This window comes from Fistularia commersonii, chromosome 10 (assembly GCF_037954325.1).
Source record: "Fistularia commersonii isolate RoL2024-O1a breed Wild chromosome 10, RoL_Fcom_v1.0, whole genome shotgun sequence".
NCBI classification, from domain to species: domain Eukaryota; kingdom Metazoa; phylum Chordata; class Actinopteri; order Syngnathiformes; family Fistulariidae; genus Fistularia; species Fistularia commersonii.
The window spans coordinates 9,621,310-9,638,774 of record NC_141293.1 but is presented as its reverse complement, the minus strand read 5'-3'; the positions used below and the strand labels follow the sequence as shown (position 1 = coordinate 9,638,774).

Below are 17,465 nucleotides of genomic sequence, written 5' to 3'. Positions count from 1 at the left end.
ACTGCCGTCTACATGGGGCTGCTGGAGATGATGGTGTTTGTGCAGAAGAGAGGTGAGGAGCACTCCCTGCTGGTTAAAGTACAGGCCATACAGTCTGGATGTGTATTTGTGTGTGTGTGCATGCATGTGTGTGTGTGTGTGTGTGTGTGTGTGTGCAATCACAGGTCCCAAAAAATGAGCCCTTTGCACTCCACAATTATCATGAATAGTTTCCATGAGAAAATCCCTGGTCCGATGTATAAATACATAATCTATAATCTGAAATGAATTGCAACATTATAATAACCTTTTCGAATTATTTATGTTTACATAGATACTTATATTTATTCTTTTGTTTATTCTGATGTGGATACCTACAAATGACCATTTTCAAAATTCAAGCTAATTTTCAGATTATGTTTCAAAAACATTTCCTTTTTTGTTTTCTTTATTAGTATTTTGTCTTGGTGGTTTCTGAACATTAGCTGTTTATTGGTCTTTTTTGTTTAATTGATTTTTAACTGTAATGAGCGCTTTAGAATAAAGTAGTTCAGGATTTTAAAATAATGAAATTTGGTGAAAATTACTGAAATTCATTTTTATTTACTCATTCGCTCTCGCCCAAGTTACACAATGGGATACAGCAAAACAAAGAAACACAACACTTTACAGTACAAGTGGAGAACAATAAATAAGTGAAAGGAGAAATACTAAAATTCAAATCTCACTAAGTTTCGGAAGAATGAAAATCACACACCTTTCAGTCTCAACGGCAGATTCGAGTTTGATTTGTACGTCAGGCCTTGACAACACACACAGACACGCACACACACAAACACGCACGCTTAAGTGTTCACACGTATTGTAATCGTTCCTGAACTGTTCCCATTTCCGGAGCATTTCGGCAATTCCTGCAGAAAATCATGCAGTGACTAATCTCTCAGCTGCCCACCAACCTCCCGCCCGGACAGGTTAAGTGAGATAATCCCCAAGTAATCCTGTAACTGCTGCCCATGATCTCTTAATCCTGTTTTTACTGGACTTCAGATTAGATCAAGGTTAACGGCAGGTGGAAAGGCCACTTCTTTGTGATCTGAAAAGCTCTTTCAGTTAATTGAGGCAATCCCAGAAAATGGAATTTAACACCGAGCGGAATTATGATCCCGGTATCATCCAGGTGTACTGTATGTAGCCTTGTTCTTTTGCAATGCAAACGATATCAGAAAAGTGTATTGTTTACAATTATAGATGCATGTGCTTGCTTAATAACACTTCTGAATATTGTATTGAGTTGGACAAAAATTTTAAAATCAAAAAAATATGTTGTCTAAGATTTAAAACGAGAGTTTTATAATTTTTTTCCCTTTAAGCAATCCAGTATTTTCATGCTCAGATTAATATTGATTCTGGTATCTTTTTTTTAGAAAGACACTCTTCATAATTATTATTTATAGCAGCCACTTTCAAGAAATACATCTAATCCCCTAATCAAATGTCCCATATTTTTTTCAAAAACACAGTAAATAATAATAAATACATTCAAATAGAAATAATAATTCCATATTTTTGAATGGAAAATGTCTTGTTCTCAATGAACGCGTGTTCAGTGTTTGGGGTTGAGATTGAAGGATAATAAAATGAGCCCAAACCACATTCAGTTGCTTACATAACATTTCCATAATATTAAGGTTATTTCACGTGAAACCTTTCTGTCTTGGATCACTTTATTAATGCTTGCCAGGACGATTTGAGTGGGTGGTGAGTAATGAGTGAATAATGTATGATTCAAAATATCATTCAATTGAAATTGTTCATAAAATCTCACTTCCTACAGGGTTTGGGAATAAGCTTCTATTATACAAGAAACTATAGATTCACGCCTCTTTAGCATTTGCGTCAAAATTTAGCATTTTGTAATGATAGTTAAGATATCATGCTGATAAATGTTGTGATGACACATTTGTGTGTCTTTAATTTACTCTGCAAAATTATTCACTGTCAAGTGTTTGAGGAATCAACACCCCTGATTTTTCCTGTTTTTTGTAATTATATCTAAAGCAGCACACCTCAGTACTCTGTTACTGTTGCAGCCTGGATGTGGATGTTAAACTATTTAAAATATTAGATTATCATATAGTGTTAAATGATGTGTGTGCAAACAATGAAAAGCAAAATTGACCAATACCAACAGTTACTTCCTGTGTCAAATACTCTGACTTCCTTACGAGGCTTATTTATCCCCTGATTTCTATCTTGAAGGCTACTAGTTGGTCTTGGTCTTCAGCTCAGCCAGTTTGCTGGAGATAAAGTTCCATCTGAAGGAGGCATCCTCTCCATCTCTGCCCAGAGACACATATTTGGAAAAGCTGTTCTTGCTGCTTCCTGCGCCTTCCTTCTCCTCTCCCTCTGTGATCTGCCCGTCATGCCTCTCCTCTCCTCCGGCCTCCATCACCCCTTCCTCCTCCACCTCCTCACCCTGCCCTGGCGCTGCCTCCTGTGCGGTGGTGGCAGCCGCAGCAGCTCCCGCCTGCTTCTTGGCAGCCCAGCTGGCTGCAAAGTTATCCCAGAATCCCGCTCGCTTGGTGGGCCGCGGAGGCTCCGCCGGTTTTGCCGCCAGCGGGCTGATGATTCAGGAGGAGACGGGAGAGAAAATCACATACACTATTTCAGTGTCAACGGGTGTTTCATTTTAATGCTAAGCTCCAGTAGATGAAGGTTCACATTAACACACAAACTCAGATAGATTCTAAATTGCACTGATATCAGGCTAATGTGCTTTTAGCAGCCTCTTCATCTGATCTAAGTAGCACTCACAGCAGCTCAATTCAAAATGGCAATTCAAATGCTTTTGCATCTACTGGGCTGGTATAAACCCAGAGAGGGCACCTTCAAGATCTTCAAGTCCACAGAATTAGGACCAGCCATCTGAAGAGTTCTACTTCACATCAATTTTGGATTTGCATAACAAAACTATCTGGATTTTACTCAAGGTTGCACAACCCATCTACTTCCTTCCGTCGTTGCACTACAATTACTTCTTTAGGTACAAGTAGTACAGGAAGGTCTCTGAGGTAGGATGAAAATTGCACAAATCAGTCAAATTGGGGTTACTATGCAAAGCAGTACAACTCATTAAAACAATTTTTTGAATCCCTAGACCCCTGTGGTCCAGTCGCATATCACAAATGCATATTATTACATTTTCCAAAATGTATTTTGGGTTTGATAATTGGATGTCTTTTCTTAAGACAATCAGAAAAGAAAAGGCTACTGGGTGGTAACATTTGCTCCTCGGACAAATTGCTTCATGATAAGACCTCAGAGATCCTCAGAGATGGATCTGAATCAAGGCAATAAAAACTTGCACTCACTGATCTGCTGCTGGAGGGCTCTCAGTTTCTTCTAGAAGCTGATGTTCATCGTCTTTGCTGAAGAGAGCCGAGAGCCTGCTCCAGCCTTTGGTTCCGGCCCCTTGCATCTAAACACGAGGACCCGTACAGGGTTAAAGGCCAAAGGAGTTTTATTGGGTTTTTTTTAAGGGTCTCAGTTGAATGTGGACAAAACAGAGCAATGCTGAAACACTGAAACCAATTTGAACACTTTCTCTCACTGAAGAAAATAATAATTTATCCTTTATTAATCCTCGTGGGGAAATTGATTCTCTGTAATTAACCCATCATGGATGAACCATGAGCAGCAGGCATGCCATCTAACAGCGCTAGAAGAGCAGTTAGGAGTTTAGTGTCTTGCTCAACAACACTTTGACGAGCCGGGAATCAAACCAGGAATGTTTGCTTCCAAAGACAATTGCTCTACCTTCTGCGCCACACCAAATTTAAATGCTTCTTAAAGTGTGAGTGTCAGATTTAGTCTGTGATCAGATTTCAATTAATCAGTTATTGGGTGATTGGGTTACTTTTTGGAAAGGATTTGGCATCACAATAACATCACTAGAGTTTAAGCAACACAACTTCTTGTCCATACTGAGGTACTTCATCAACTTTCACAGTTCTAGTATCAGATGTGTCCACTTACTCTCCGGGCCAGCTGGGATACGGCAGCCGGCCCCAGTTCCTCTTGCACAGGACTCATATCATTTGCCATCTCATCGACCTGCAACAGCCAAGGAAAGGACAACACGTATATATAACCTGCATGCAAGAATAGGAACTTTCAAAGAACTGCATAAATCACAAAGACATTGGTTACTTCGGGTGACATCTAGTGCACCAATTGGATATTACAACAGATTAAGCTGATCCTGACACAATAATTATTTCATTTATCCATGAAAAATCTATCGTTTAAAATCAAAAATGGTTTGATTTTCAACAAATTTCCAGTTTGCATACGAATGTGTATTTTCACCGCAGGCCATGTTTCGACATTTTGAAAGGTAATAGTAATCGACTAAAGTCATCTCACGTTTCCCAAGTGTGCAGGGAACGATCCCGACTCAAATAGCAACTGCGCATTTGTCTAAATGGAAACTATCTGTCAACACACACGCAGGCGCAAACACACATCCATATCATGGCCTCAATGTGCTGGCATTGCCAAAGTTTGACTTAGTGCTATGTCTCGTCCTCCCGCCAGTCACTGGAATGCCGGCTAATCCATCACTTCAGCTCCTGTGCGGGTGAGAGTTTCAGAGCTCTCTCGAGATCTGGGTCAAAGCAGCACTAATGGTTTTGCTGATACTAAATATCAACTGGGGTACAAAAGGAAGTGCAATGAGACAATGCAAACTTCCTATATTGCCTGTGCAGAAGTACAACAGATTCCTTTTGTGTCACTGGAAAACCTGTTATAAGTCAGTGATAACAATAAAAATGCATCATGTTAGCATGACTTCTGCTTTCCAATATGAAAACAAGAATTAGCCATTTCCTCTACTGGCAAAGCTTTATCTTTCAGATATATTAATGTCTATGAAAATGGCCATGTGCAAGACATCGAAGAAAAAGTCTCATATATTTGAGATGTCAAATATTTTTACTATAGTTTATAAATCTGATTTGACTGTCATACACATGTATATATACATATATATTCATGTGTATGACAGTCAAATATATATATGTATGTATATATATATATATATTTCTTGCAAATTAAAAATGGCACAAAAAATAAAATCTAGCTCTTTTTGCCCATGAGTTCAAAATTGCTTTGCAAAAAAATAAAAACAACATGAGTGAAATAAAAACCAGGAGTTTTTATGATGTACAGGGGACACTAGGAGAAATGGTATAATTGTACCTCTTCAGCAGGGTCCTCTTCATACTCAGGATTAAGGGTCTTCATCACTTTGGTCTTATAAACTTTCCACAAAGGATTCATATTTGCTCAGAAAGATGCTCAGTACTCAGCTGTCTGCGCTGTCCAGCCTATGACCGGTCTCCGTGTCCAGCTTCGGTTTCAAATCTGCCCAGTCAACTTTGACCTTTTTCCATTCATAAATTTCTCAGCAGCTTTTGTAAAAGTGTAAAACTTCTTCAGCAACGGGACATACGCTCCGTCATTGTCTTAAGTCTGTCTTATCAAACGAACAAGCTTGATAGTCCCCGAAGACTGTATGACAAGGGTAACTGGGCTACTGTGTTGTTTTTTGTGCATGTGCCCATGCAGGTGTGCACTCACACAAACATACACACACACACACAAGGGCAGGGTCACGCTTCAGAATCCCTGCGATGGTTACCTGGAAACAGGTGTTGAGTTCCTCATGCATAATTCAGGAAGTCTCTTTTCCAAAACCAGAGGTCCATTGTCATCCAGCATCGGTAGACTGGATCCTGTAACCCTGACACACATGCGTGCATGCATGCGCTCAAACAAATGCATACACACACACAAATACAACATCCTGGTGTTCTGCAGAATATAAATCTTATTTTGACATTATTTGTATTGCAGGGCTTCCGCATGCTGACAGATGTTCTTCATCATCTTTGTATGTTCTTCAAGATGATGCTGAGACCATCTTTAAACAAGTGCCAATTTATATAAATATTCTTCATGAACATGCATTTTACTAAAAGACTTGTGTCAATGCGTGTGTACATATATATATATATATATATATATATGTATATACATATATATGGGAAAGGAAATGTACCATACTATTCTCTCACTGTCACTACCTCAATGACTCCTGCAGCACATTTCTCAAACACCAATCACATTCGTGCAGACTACCAGGATTTTTTTTTGCGACTGGTTGCTTGGCAACCTGAGAAGCCTATGCCACACGAAGCTGTCTGAAGCATTGACGACTGATTGGGTCTCTGCCTCTGGTCATAGAAACGCAGAGAAATTAGCTTCAGGTGCCAAGATTAAAAAAAAAACAAAAAAAAACAGGCATCAATTTCCAGAATAATACACTCGCCAGAATCAGATAAATACAGGATCTCTGTCTGCTTGGTCCACCAGTGACTATAAAGAAAAAAAGGAAAATAATTGTTAAATCATCTTAGGCCATAAAAGTATCATAGATCATGGGTTCCCTGTATTACCCTTTTACATCAACATGCACAGACTGGTGGCTAAAATATTCGAAGAACAGCCAGTCTTTCACACTGTCGAAAAGGTTTCACACACATACACACACATACACACACACACACACACACACACACACACACACACACACACACACACACACACACACACACACACACACACATATGCAGACATGTCAAGTTGTAACAATGACATGCTTCTGAATACCTTGAACCTATGTTGTATTGATAAATAAAACTGGAATAAAAAAAATATGGATTTTGTCACCATCAAGTTATGAGAGGAGCGTCATGGCTTCGGCAACAGTCGTTGTGGCAGCTGCAGGGGTACAGTTCACCAAATAATCCATGTTCCAAATGACGATGTTCTGTTCATTAATGATATTTTGATTTCCACAAACACACATACACATCAATATGTATATGTGTGTGTATATATACTATACATATATACATACACACACAAGCACAAAACGAAAAGATGCAAACACACACATAGTGTTTGAGAGTGAGACACGTCCGCTTCACGGCTGAGGCCTCGGATAAAAAGGCTAGCAGTTAAGAACTAAGACCATAAAAGAAGTACGCTCTGGAAGATAGAAAACATCTACACTGATTTCCACATTGAGATTATTATGACATTATACTCACATTAATATTTAAAATAAATGAAGATTGCATCCTTTTAAAATGGATTCTGTCAATAAGCTGTGGTACTGAATTTATTAATTTGATTTAGTAATTTGCGACTTAATGAAAATACACTGCTCTATTCATATGTATTTTTGTTGTGCAATTAAATGTTTACATGTGAGGAAATACGCTGTAGAAACTTGTTTAACTGTATGTCATAACGTCAAATTACCGCTAGATGGCAAAAGAGACTTTCCAAAGATTTAGAATTTCGAGGCCGTCTTTTCTGAAAATTTGCAGTGAAATTTGTTTTAAAGTCCAGTGTGGCAATCTGAGATAGGATTGCAAAATTTACGTTGTTTTTTTGTGTTTTTTTCTTTCTCGAACAATTAGCTAAATGTCTGAATTGAAGAAAAGCATTATACTAATCATCAGTTTGGAGATTGTTTGTTGTTGTTGTTTTTGCTATTCATCCCATGCCAGATATTTATGGGTATCCATGTATTTCAATTCAACAGACAACACCTTAAAACATGAATAAAAATTATTTTGCTTATATTTACAGTAGTTTGTTGCTCATCTTAATATCATTTTGGATGTAGGGCTGGATTAGGATTGATATTTTAAGAACTAGTTATTTTATTGATCAACCACTTAGATAATCCATAAGATGTTAAGTAGTGGTAAGATGATATTCTAATATGGTCCCAACCCAAATTTATTCAACTTAATGGCATAGATAGATAGATAGATAGATAGATAGATAGATAGATAGATAGATAGATAGATAGATAGATAGATAGATAGATAGATAGATAGATAGATAGATAGATAGATAGATAGATAGATAGATAGATAGATAGATAGATAGATAGATAGATAGATAGATAGATAGAATGGTTTGTCGCAGCAAGAATATATATGTGTGAATGAGAGGAACCTGGTTGGAACGGTGAGACCACCGGGAGTGGAAATCAAGATGTTGGAGGATTTCAAGTGCTTAGGGTCAACACGCCACAACAGCGGAGAGTGTGGAAGAGGTAAAGAAACGGGTTGGAATGGGAGGACAAATGTGTCAGGGACACTGTGTGATAGAAGACTATCAGCCAGAAAGAAAGGAAAGGTGTACAAGACAGCGGTGAGACCAGTGATGCTGTGTGTCCTAGAAACAGTGACATTGACAAAAAGACAGGAGGCAGAGCTGAGGGTTGCAGAGATGAAGATGTTAAGGTTCTCTTTCGGAGTGACCAGGATGGATAGGATCAGAAATGAGTCTTTCAGAGGAACAGCACGTTAGATGTTTTAGAGAGAAGGTCAGAGAAGCCACACTGAGATGGTTCGGTCATGTACAGATAGTGAATACAGGAAAGTCTCTGAAAAGTAGAATATTGTGATAAAGTTCTATATCTTCTGTAATGCAATAGCAAAAACAAAAATGTCATACATTCTGGATTCATTACAAATCAACTGAAATATTGCAAGCCTTTTATTATTTTAATATTGCTGATTATGGTTACATCTTAAGAAAACTCAAAAATCCTATATCAAAATATCAGAATATCATGAAAAAGTAATTTATATTTTTTTAATTGCATTACAGAAGATAAAGAACTTTATCACAATATTCTAATTTTCTGAGACAGTCCTGTATATTGGTAGACGGATGCTGGAATCGGAGCTGCCAGTCAGAGGACTCGAGTATGACCAAAGAGAAGATTTATGGACGTAGTGAGAGAGGATATTAAAGTAGTTGGTGTGAGAGAGGAGGGGTCAGAGAATAGGGTTAGATGGAGAAGGTTGATTTTCCATGGCGACCCTTGAAGGGAAAAGCCGCAAGGAAAAGAAGGAGGAGGAAATAAACTCTTTGTGCAGCGAATGGTTATAGTGATAATAGGTGTACAGAGATGTGGGTCGTAAAAATAAAAGGATAATGAGTAAGGTGTCTTGGAAAAATCAGCACTATAATCAGCAGGTTGATCTAATGACCCCTCTTTTCAACACAAATATTAAAATATAATGTCTTTGTGTGTGTGATCCTATGATACCAAGTTCCTCCATGCCTGAAGCCAGTAATAATACTTAACAGTACATTTGAGATCCATCCTTTTTTGGTAGTGTTCCTAAGCTCAACTCTATTTTTGACCACTAGATGGCAAATGTGTGGGACACAATGTACAGAACAAAGTGTACGTGTGCATTGCTTTGTCATGTTTATCCTACACATGCACTGCAGTGTCACCTGTTGAAAGTCACAGAGAAAAAACAGCTGCACAAGACTCCACAGAGCTGGGAGAAGTGACAGAGGACACGCTTGTCCTGTGTCACTGTTCCAGTCCCCTCCCCTAACGCAAAGAATGCGAAGACTCCGGCTAAGAGAAAAGTGATCCAGTGCAGGAAAGGTGCAAGAAAACTGCACAAAGCCAGCTAAGCACACACACGGGGTTCGTTTTATTTTCTTTTGTTTTGTTTTTGGTGGGTGAGGTTGATGGCCCTGTTATGTCACATGGACAGAACTTCACATTGCCTAAATTCAGAACAGCAGCCATAAATTTGACAATGCATTACATGAACCAGGACTGACAGGTTAATGGGTAAACAGGTGAAGCTGAACTTTATGCTGTTTTACGTAGGGCACTTATTTTACCAGAGAATCAACTTCAGCAATGCTTTCAGAATATTTGTTTTGGGATGGAAACTAGATTTAGAAGGGGGTCGTATTCTGTATTACATATATAACCAGTACATCATTATAATATAAAGAAAGTTTATTCAAACAAACATGACAGACTTGGCAATTTGATCTTAGAGAGGACTCATAATATGTTTATAATTAAGTTCCAAATTGCTTGGGTGCGTGATACATACGAAATCTCCGTACCGTCTTGTGTGATGTGCGGAGGGCAGGTGGGGGATGGGTTATTGACATATGTCCAATGATGATGTAAGGACCGGCCAATAGAAATGGGATAAAGTTTACATAAATACAAATAAATTAGTCGTGCTGTCACTTTGAATCAGTTTTGAGTGATGAATGCAACAGCAATGACTAATAAATGGTAATGAAACACAGTGGAGAAAAAATTAAAAAAGAATAAAAAAAACATGAAAACTTGCTGCAATCTGTCTTGTGTAGTTTATCAACATGTTGAAAGTTGTGATGTCGGGAAAAACGCTTTCGATCCTCAGTGACAGCATGGCCGCACCCAGGTCAGCGGACACCGCAGCATATTAATGCTAATTTGAAGGTGAAGATCCTCAAAGCAGGCCACCACGTGTGTGTGCTTGTCCTTACTCTCAGTCTCTCGCCAACCCCCACCCTGAGCCCCTCGTCTCAAATCCCCGGGTGTCCCACCTCCTGCTGGCGCCTGGATAGGACAGAGACAAACTGGGAGATAAGGATTACATGGGCCGTGTTCATGAGTAAAAATGCCAACCAGTGAAATGTTTCCACTCCAAAATAGCCCTGGGCGTAGAGATAGATCAGCACACGGGCAGGATTGGGTGAATGCATGTAATATGGATCCTGTTGCCTTTTGCTCTATATCGCCAGAAGAAAAACATGGCCTGAATGTTGTAATGTTAGAGGTAAAGGTTAATGCAAATGAAATTATCAAGTTAGAAACACCTTACATTCACTCTGAGGGATGATGATTTCATCCAGGTCAGTGGGTCAGATAGAAAGGCAGCTGCTTGGCCTGCGTTACATGAACGATCGGCGCTTCGATTTTTTTCTGCTTAACAGCGCATATGAATGTTAGGAAGACAAAATAATATGTTAAGTTGCGTTAGTCATCACGGGGTTGCAGAAACAAACTCAGCTCTTCAACCAGTGAGGTTGATTATCTACTTTAAATGGCTTCAAGCTCTTTTGTATCAGCAGTGCTTTAAAAGATTTTTTTATCCCCAAAAAAGATAATTCACAAGGGGTCAATGTGTATAGTTTACTATGTGATAGTTGCAAACTATAGTGTATATTTGTGATAGAGACCATCAGTGTGAACTTCCGTTAAGTGAGGTTGCACTTGCAAAACTAGCAGCAAAAACAATTTTTTGTGTGTATAATTGCTACTTTTGTTTGATATTGACATTGTTTGATTTGAAATGGTATTAGATGGGTGTCTGAATATTCAGTACTCAGTTCACTTTTACTCACTACTTGCACTGACCGCACTGACCGTGTGGTTTACTTTTGCAGCCACTAGTGGACGTAAAAGTGTACCAACATGAGGACGGGGCAGGGTCTTCTGATAACTCAGGGTAATGATAGGCTATTTAAGATTATGATCTGGCATTATTTTAAATGGACAGAATGGGCAGAGCTGGACTTTTTGCTGATTTTATATATTTCTCGTAACTTTTTGATTGTTTGTTGATTGTCATTGTTCATACTCCACTTGAACATGTATAATTGCATGCTCTTCATACAATGAGCCTGTTTAAATGCGGTTACATAAACTAGCCACGACATCGCGTGAGCAGCTCCACTTGTACACACACTCCTCTATTTTCCTGTTGTGTTTACGAGACCTCGCAGACATGTGTGTTATGAGCCCATGCATTTGCCATCCTGCCAACTGTTGTGTAACACCCAATAAAGTACCCACTCACGGCTTGTTTTATTTTCCAAAATTCATTTTAATGAGTCTCTCTTATGTCATAACCTTGTCTCAAACTGAATTCTATTGTTTCATAGTTTTTAACTTATTCTAAAAGAGATTTCTGTTTTCCTTCTTAATAAGGGGTGAAGTCTTTCGCTATGCTCTGCATCTTAGGGCATAGGCTATGATAGTGGAAGAAGGTAGTTATTTTAAAGAAACAGCACATCTGTATGCATTTGCAGAAAACAAGACTACCTACTTCACGACAGAAAATATTTGAATCCTTTAAAGCAGAAAGTCGGGATCGGTGCTTGATGTAGTTTGGTATCAGATTACCTGCAGCAAAATAACAAATAAAATCGGGGAGCATTTAAGATACATCTATAAATCATTCATAGTCACTTTATCCTTTCCGATCAACCCAAATTTTTATTTAAAGTTTTGTCATTTAACTTGTTCTCTTATTTTTTTTATTATGGATTAGAAATTTCATCCTAAAACAATACTTGACATGAAAACATTAACAGCAAAGGCTTCATAGAAATATCTCACATATTTTCTTAATCCTGGCTTCCCTGGAAGACACTCCTACAAGGTTATAATCCATGTGATTAAAACCCAGTCATCTGCAGCCCACAGGCTGGCCTTCTGCTGCTGACTGACCCCATTGTTGCCATTGAACACACTTTTACACATAAACACAAACACAAGTTGTCTGTTAAAACACCCATAAAAACAACTCAGCGGTAGAGATGTTCACTGACACATTCCAGTAACTGACAGGAGGCACTGATGATTCAATCATCCTTCTACTACTAGTGACAGGATGAACAGATGCAAGGTGACATATGTGAGTACGTAATAAACAGATTGTGAAATTACAAATGAAATCCTGTTTCCAGGACATCTTGCAGTGGAATGATAGTTGCATCAACTGACATCCCAACCATCTAGACTCAGTCTATCACACCTTCATCAAAGTACCACTTCTTTCTTACTACTGCAGGTAGTAATGAGCTTCTCCATTATTCTTTCTGTCCTTCAAAACTATGCATGTGAAAATAACCGCCATTGCCTCCACCAATAGAAAGCTGTGTTCAACAGCAGTGGAGAGAATGGAGAAGAATCAACAATGGAGACGGTTTGGGGAACAGGAATGACAAATTAATAAAATAATGATTATGATTCTTTCATTATCTATACCGCTTATCCTGCAATCAGGGCTGAGAGACAGGGTTTGTCCTTGGACCGGTCGCCAGTCGAAACATTCACTGTCTCATTCATACGTCATAGAAACGAACAACCATTCACTCACTTATTCACAGGTCTAGGCAATATAGGGTCTCCAATGAACCTACTGCATGTTTAGGACTGCTGGAGAAAGTAGAGAACCTTGATGAATCCCACAGAGACAGGTGGAGAAAATGCAAACTTCAAATTGAACCAGGGACCTTCTTGATGTGGGGCATAACTGATAACCACTGCACCGGCATAATGATTGTTATTATTTTAAATCAGTTTCTTTCTGAATATAATTCAGGAAAATGCCTTTTCGGGGCCTGGTGACTGACACCATACTTGCAACTCCACAATTCGGTCACAAAATAGGCTTACGGTGTTTTCACTGTATTGATATTTCTTAGCCTGGAAAGCGGCAAGTTAAATAATAATTTATCAATCTCCACAGGGAAACTTGTTCTCCACAATTTACCCATCATGGATGAACCATGAGCAGGAGGGTGCTGTCCACCAGCACCAGGGGATCAGTTAGGGGTTCAGTGTCTTGCTCAACAACACTTCGAAGCAGTAGGGGGAGCCGGGAATTAAACCAGGAAAGTTCAGTTTCAAACACTATTATTCTACCACCTGCACCACGCCGCCCCCATCTACCTTCTCCCTTGTGCTTCTAAGTCATAATATTGAGCACATTAATGGTAAAGAACTGGTCTTTTACTGCATAGAGCCTATAAAGGGTGCAAATCTGATGGTTGGTTTGAGTCTTATCTCTGGTCTGCATGCCCAATTATCCTTAGGCAAGACACTGAGCCCCAATGGTCTTGTTGATGCCTTGCACAGCAGCTCTGCCCCTATTAGTGTGTGTATGTGTGTGTGTGGGAGAAAGAGAGAGAGAGAGAATGGGTGAATATAATCTAGTGTAAAGCACTTTGAAACCACAAGGTGATAGAAGCACAGTATAAGCAAAGATCACTTACCGTATAAAAAGGAACTGCCGGAGCTTCCCAGCTGGAAACTAATTCTTTCTGAATACTTGTTATGTTTACTGGAAGTTTGTATGTGTTTGTTTAACCTGTATGCTTTTTATTTGCTACCAAACATTTAATCCTCTCAATGGACCCTCCTTCAAGAGTTTCAAGACACTCCTTCCCTCCAGCCCTTTTTAGAGCCACAATCCAGGTGACCATTACCTGCAGGTGTGGAGGATTTTTTACTTTCATGCAGGTGTTGGTGAAGCTGCTTATTTGCTAGAGTCCGTGAAATTTGCTCACGTGACTTCAGATTGGGGTGGCACAGTGGTTAGCGCTTCGGCCTCAAACAACCGTGGTTCAATTCCAACAGGTTTGCATGTTCTAATCAAAACCTACTGCAGGTCAATTGGAAAAATTGCCCAGATATGCAAATGAGAGTGTGCATGGCTGCATGGTCTGTTTATGTGGCCCTGCGATTGACAGGTGACCAGTCCTGGGTGTGATACACCTCTCACCCGATAGCATCCCCTACAAGCTGGGTAGAAAAAGCAGTAGACGATGGATGGATGGATGGATGGACTTCGGATGGTTCAGCAGGCTGCTATCAGTTTAGTTTGCCTTTGCCCTCTCATCACATAGATAATGTGTACGTGCCTTTGTTCATGACACATGCTAAAGGGGCAAGACATGTTTAAAATTGGGTCATTAAATGGGCTGACAAATGTGATTTTTGACTAAGTTTTATTGAATTTATAAGGGAGAACTGAAAAAGCTGCTGAATTTATATATGTAATGTGCAACATTTCTCTGATGTGCAGTCATGCAAATATTTCAGCACAGCTAGCAGATTTTTTTAAAAGGTACAAGCCTGTCATACCCCTGTGTTCACTGTGTTTCCCGACTTCTCCGAGGACTTGTGTAAGATTTTTTTTTTACACGGGGCAACCAGTTCTAACCAGATGAGGAGTGGCTCAGAGCTGGTTTTAACTGAAGCGCAGGAGGCATTTTCCTAACAACCAGCCTGCTCTTTCTCCTCACTTCAAATTAAAAGTTCACTACCAAAATGTAAACACAAAAACAGACATGTTCAGAATGTGTTAGATTGATGCGGTTACATTTAAATCACAAAAACACATTACACAACTTTTCTAAAACAGGAACACATAACACACAGGTGTGAAATTCATCACCAAACAAAGCCCATCTCAGTAACACTCAAGCAATGAAAATGAATAGGTCAACACACAAGCATGAACCGATGTGCTAAATGGGAAAACATGGGATTAATACAACTTTTTTTAAGTGCACAAAAAGAGATACTAACGTGACACGGATTCAGGATCGAACTGTCGATAATAACAAGGATCGGATGAATGCTTTACTGGTTCCAGTCCAACAAAAGCCCAAAAAAACCCTGTCATTCTGCCAAAATAACAGCACATTTGGCACTGGTTGCAGCATGAAAATTAAGGATATGCATTTCAAGAGCTTGCATTATCCAAGGATCCCTCTTTGTGTCCATCTTAGCTAATGCATGACCTCAGTTATAGCACTAAGCACCAAGTCAAAATGGAATTTTGGACACTTGATGCCTAGCTGTCAAAGCGCCTCCGGTGGAAGCAAGATGAGATTCTGATGAGTGATGGGGAGCAGGTGTGGGGAAATCAGCCAGGTGAAAGAAGCGTAAACACAAACCAAGAAAAAAAAAAGAAAAACTTGCTGTACTAGTCAACCCAGAGAAACTGATTAACAAGAAACAGAACAACACACAATAAACATATGCAAATGTCCAAAAGATTAATTCTTTGCACTCATAGTTTACTCTTCAGCAGCCCCGGTGAGAAGCAAAGCAAGACTGAACGCAAGACACCGACCAATAAATGTACACAGCAGACTATCTGCACATTATGTTAATTAAACATAAACATCAGTGTATGTAAAGCACATGTGACCATCTCAGTGGGAAACTATGCCAGCCTAACTTTACGCTGTCACGAATCATGTTGTGCAACTAAATGAAAAGTGAGTCTGCGTGTTTATGCACCTAAAAGGACTCTGCACCACCCCCACCCCCGCTACCGCAGAGCAGAACTGGTCTAGAACGTCTCGAATTTGCATGCAAGTATAAGTTTTGCAACAGAGGAGAAGGAAGTTATGCTGCTCAGGAAAGATTGTACCGACAGAATTAATTTACAGTATTAAACTGTGACAGCCAGTTACAATAATTAATGCCTTTTTTTAAAGTAGTGGAAAGACACTAAACAGAGAAGGTACTTTTTTGGTGCACAAAAGCAAGTGTTTATTTAATACTTTTGTCTTGTTTTGATTTAGTTTTTCAGAAACAAAAATTGCTGTCAACACTAAACTAGCATACCATTGTCCTTAAAAGCAACTTTATGTTATGCTTTTGCACAGTCAACTGACATTAGAGATAACAAGTGTAAGACTCTGGTAACTGTGAGTGAAGCAAAACAATAGTACAGGAATTGAGGCATCAGATGTAACAAAAACAAGAACTTTTGCCAGTACAATTGCGTTCATTAAGAATCTGATTTAAAATACTGATCATATTTATGATGTTGATGCAGTGGTTAGCGCCTAGATCTCACAGCAAGAGGTTCCCTGGTTAGATTTTGATAAGGAGCTTTTTTGTGTGGAGTTTGCATGTTCAGGGGGGTTTAGTCCACATACTCCGGTTTCCCTCCACAGTCCAAATACATACAGTAAGTTCACTGAGGAACCTAAATTGCCAAGACATGTGAATGGTTGTTTGTCTCTACATGGCCCTGTGATTGACTGGCGACTGGTCCGGAGTGAACCCTGCCTCTCACCCAATGACAGCCCCCAACCCCACACAACCCTGAGTGCAGGATTAGCAGTGCAGATAATGAATGGATGGTGTATAAAAAGCTTCTGAATCTCCCCCTGTTTTCTGTGCATATCTGTCTCCAAGGGCGAAACAAAAAGAATGCACTTCTGCAGGGATGGCCTGATGGGTCTGCTGTTTTTCTAAAGGAAAGTTTAACTTGATCTCTTTGCACAAGTCAAGTAACACTAGTTGGATTCTGTTTCTGACCAGCAGCTCTGGTTTGGATGCTGGCCCCCAACCATGCCTAAGAGGCCCAGGCCTGAGAAATATGACCTGTTTAGACCCCTTCGTCGGCAGTGCTGAGCTGAAGTTACATAGGGTGAAATTTGATTGACGTTCAATACAAACCTGAAATTTTCTGACCTTTGATTCTGTCATGGAGCTAAATCATGTGAACAAAAATATAACCGAGGACAAAGAAAACCATCATCCAACTTACTTAATGATTCTGTAGAACTCAGCAACATCAATATTCTGTGTCCTTTATAACTGATAAGTTAAAGTCTATGGTAAACTTCATAAATATATAATCAGTATTACTCACAAATCCCACAACTTTATGTTTAATCACAGGGGAATCCATATAAGCAGCCTGATAAAAGCTGTGAGGTCATTGGAACAGGTATAGAAAGGTAAAACAGAAGCAAAAGTG

At 39.3% G+C, this 17,465-nt stretch overlaps 1 protein-coding gene across 1 annotated transcript; it reads right to left on the bottom strand.

The window, feature by feature from the left end:
- Positions 1-339: 339 nt before the first annotated feature.
- LOC147230338 (uncharacterized protein C1orf232) lies at positions 340-5,467 on the bottom strand. The gene is made up of 4 exons (XM_086154369.1): positions 5,242-5,467; positions 4,015-4,092; positions 3,351-3,457; positions 340-2,600 (listed from the first exon to the last, which is right to left on the bottom strand). The coding sequence occupies exons 1-4, from the start codon at positions 5,320-5,322 to the stop codon at positions 2,243-2,245; spliced, it is 624 nt and encodes a 207-aa protein (XP_086010495.1). The 5' UTR covers positions 5,323-5,467; the 3' UTR covers positions 340-2,242.
- Between the last annotated feature and the right edge of the window lie 11,998 nt (positions 5,468-17,465).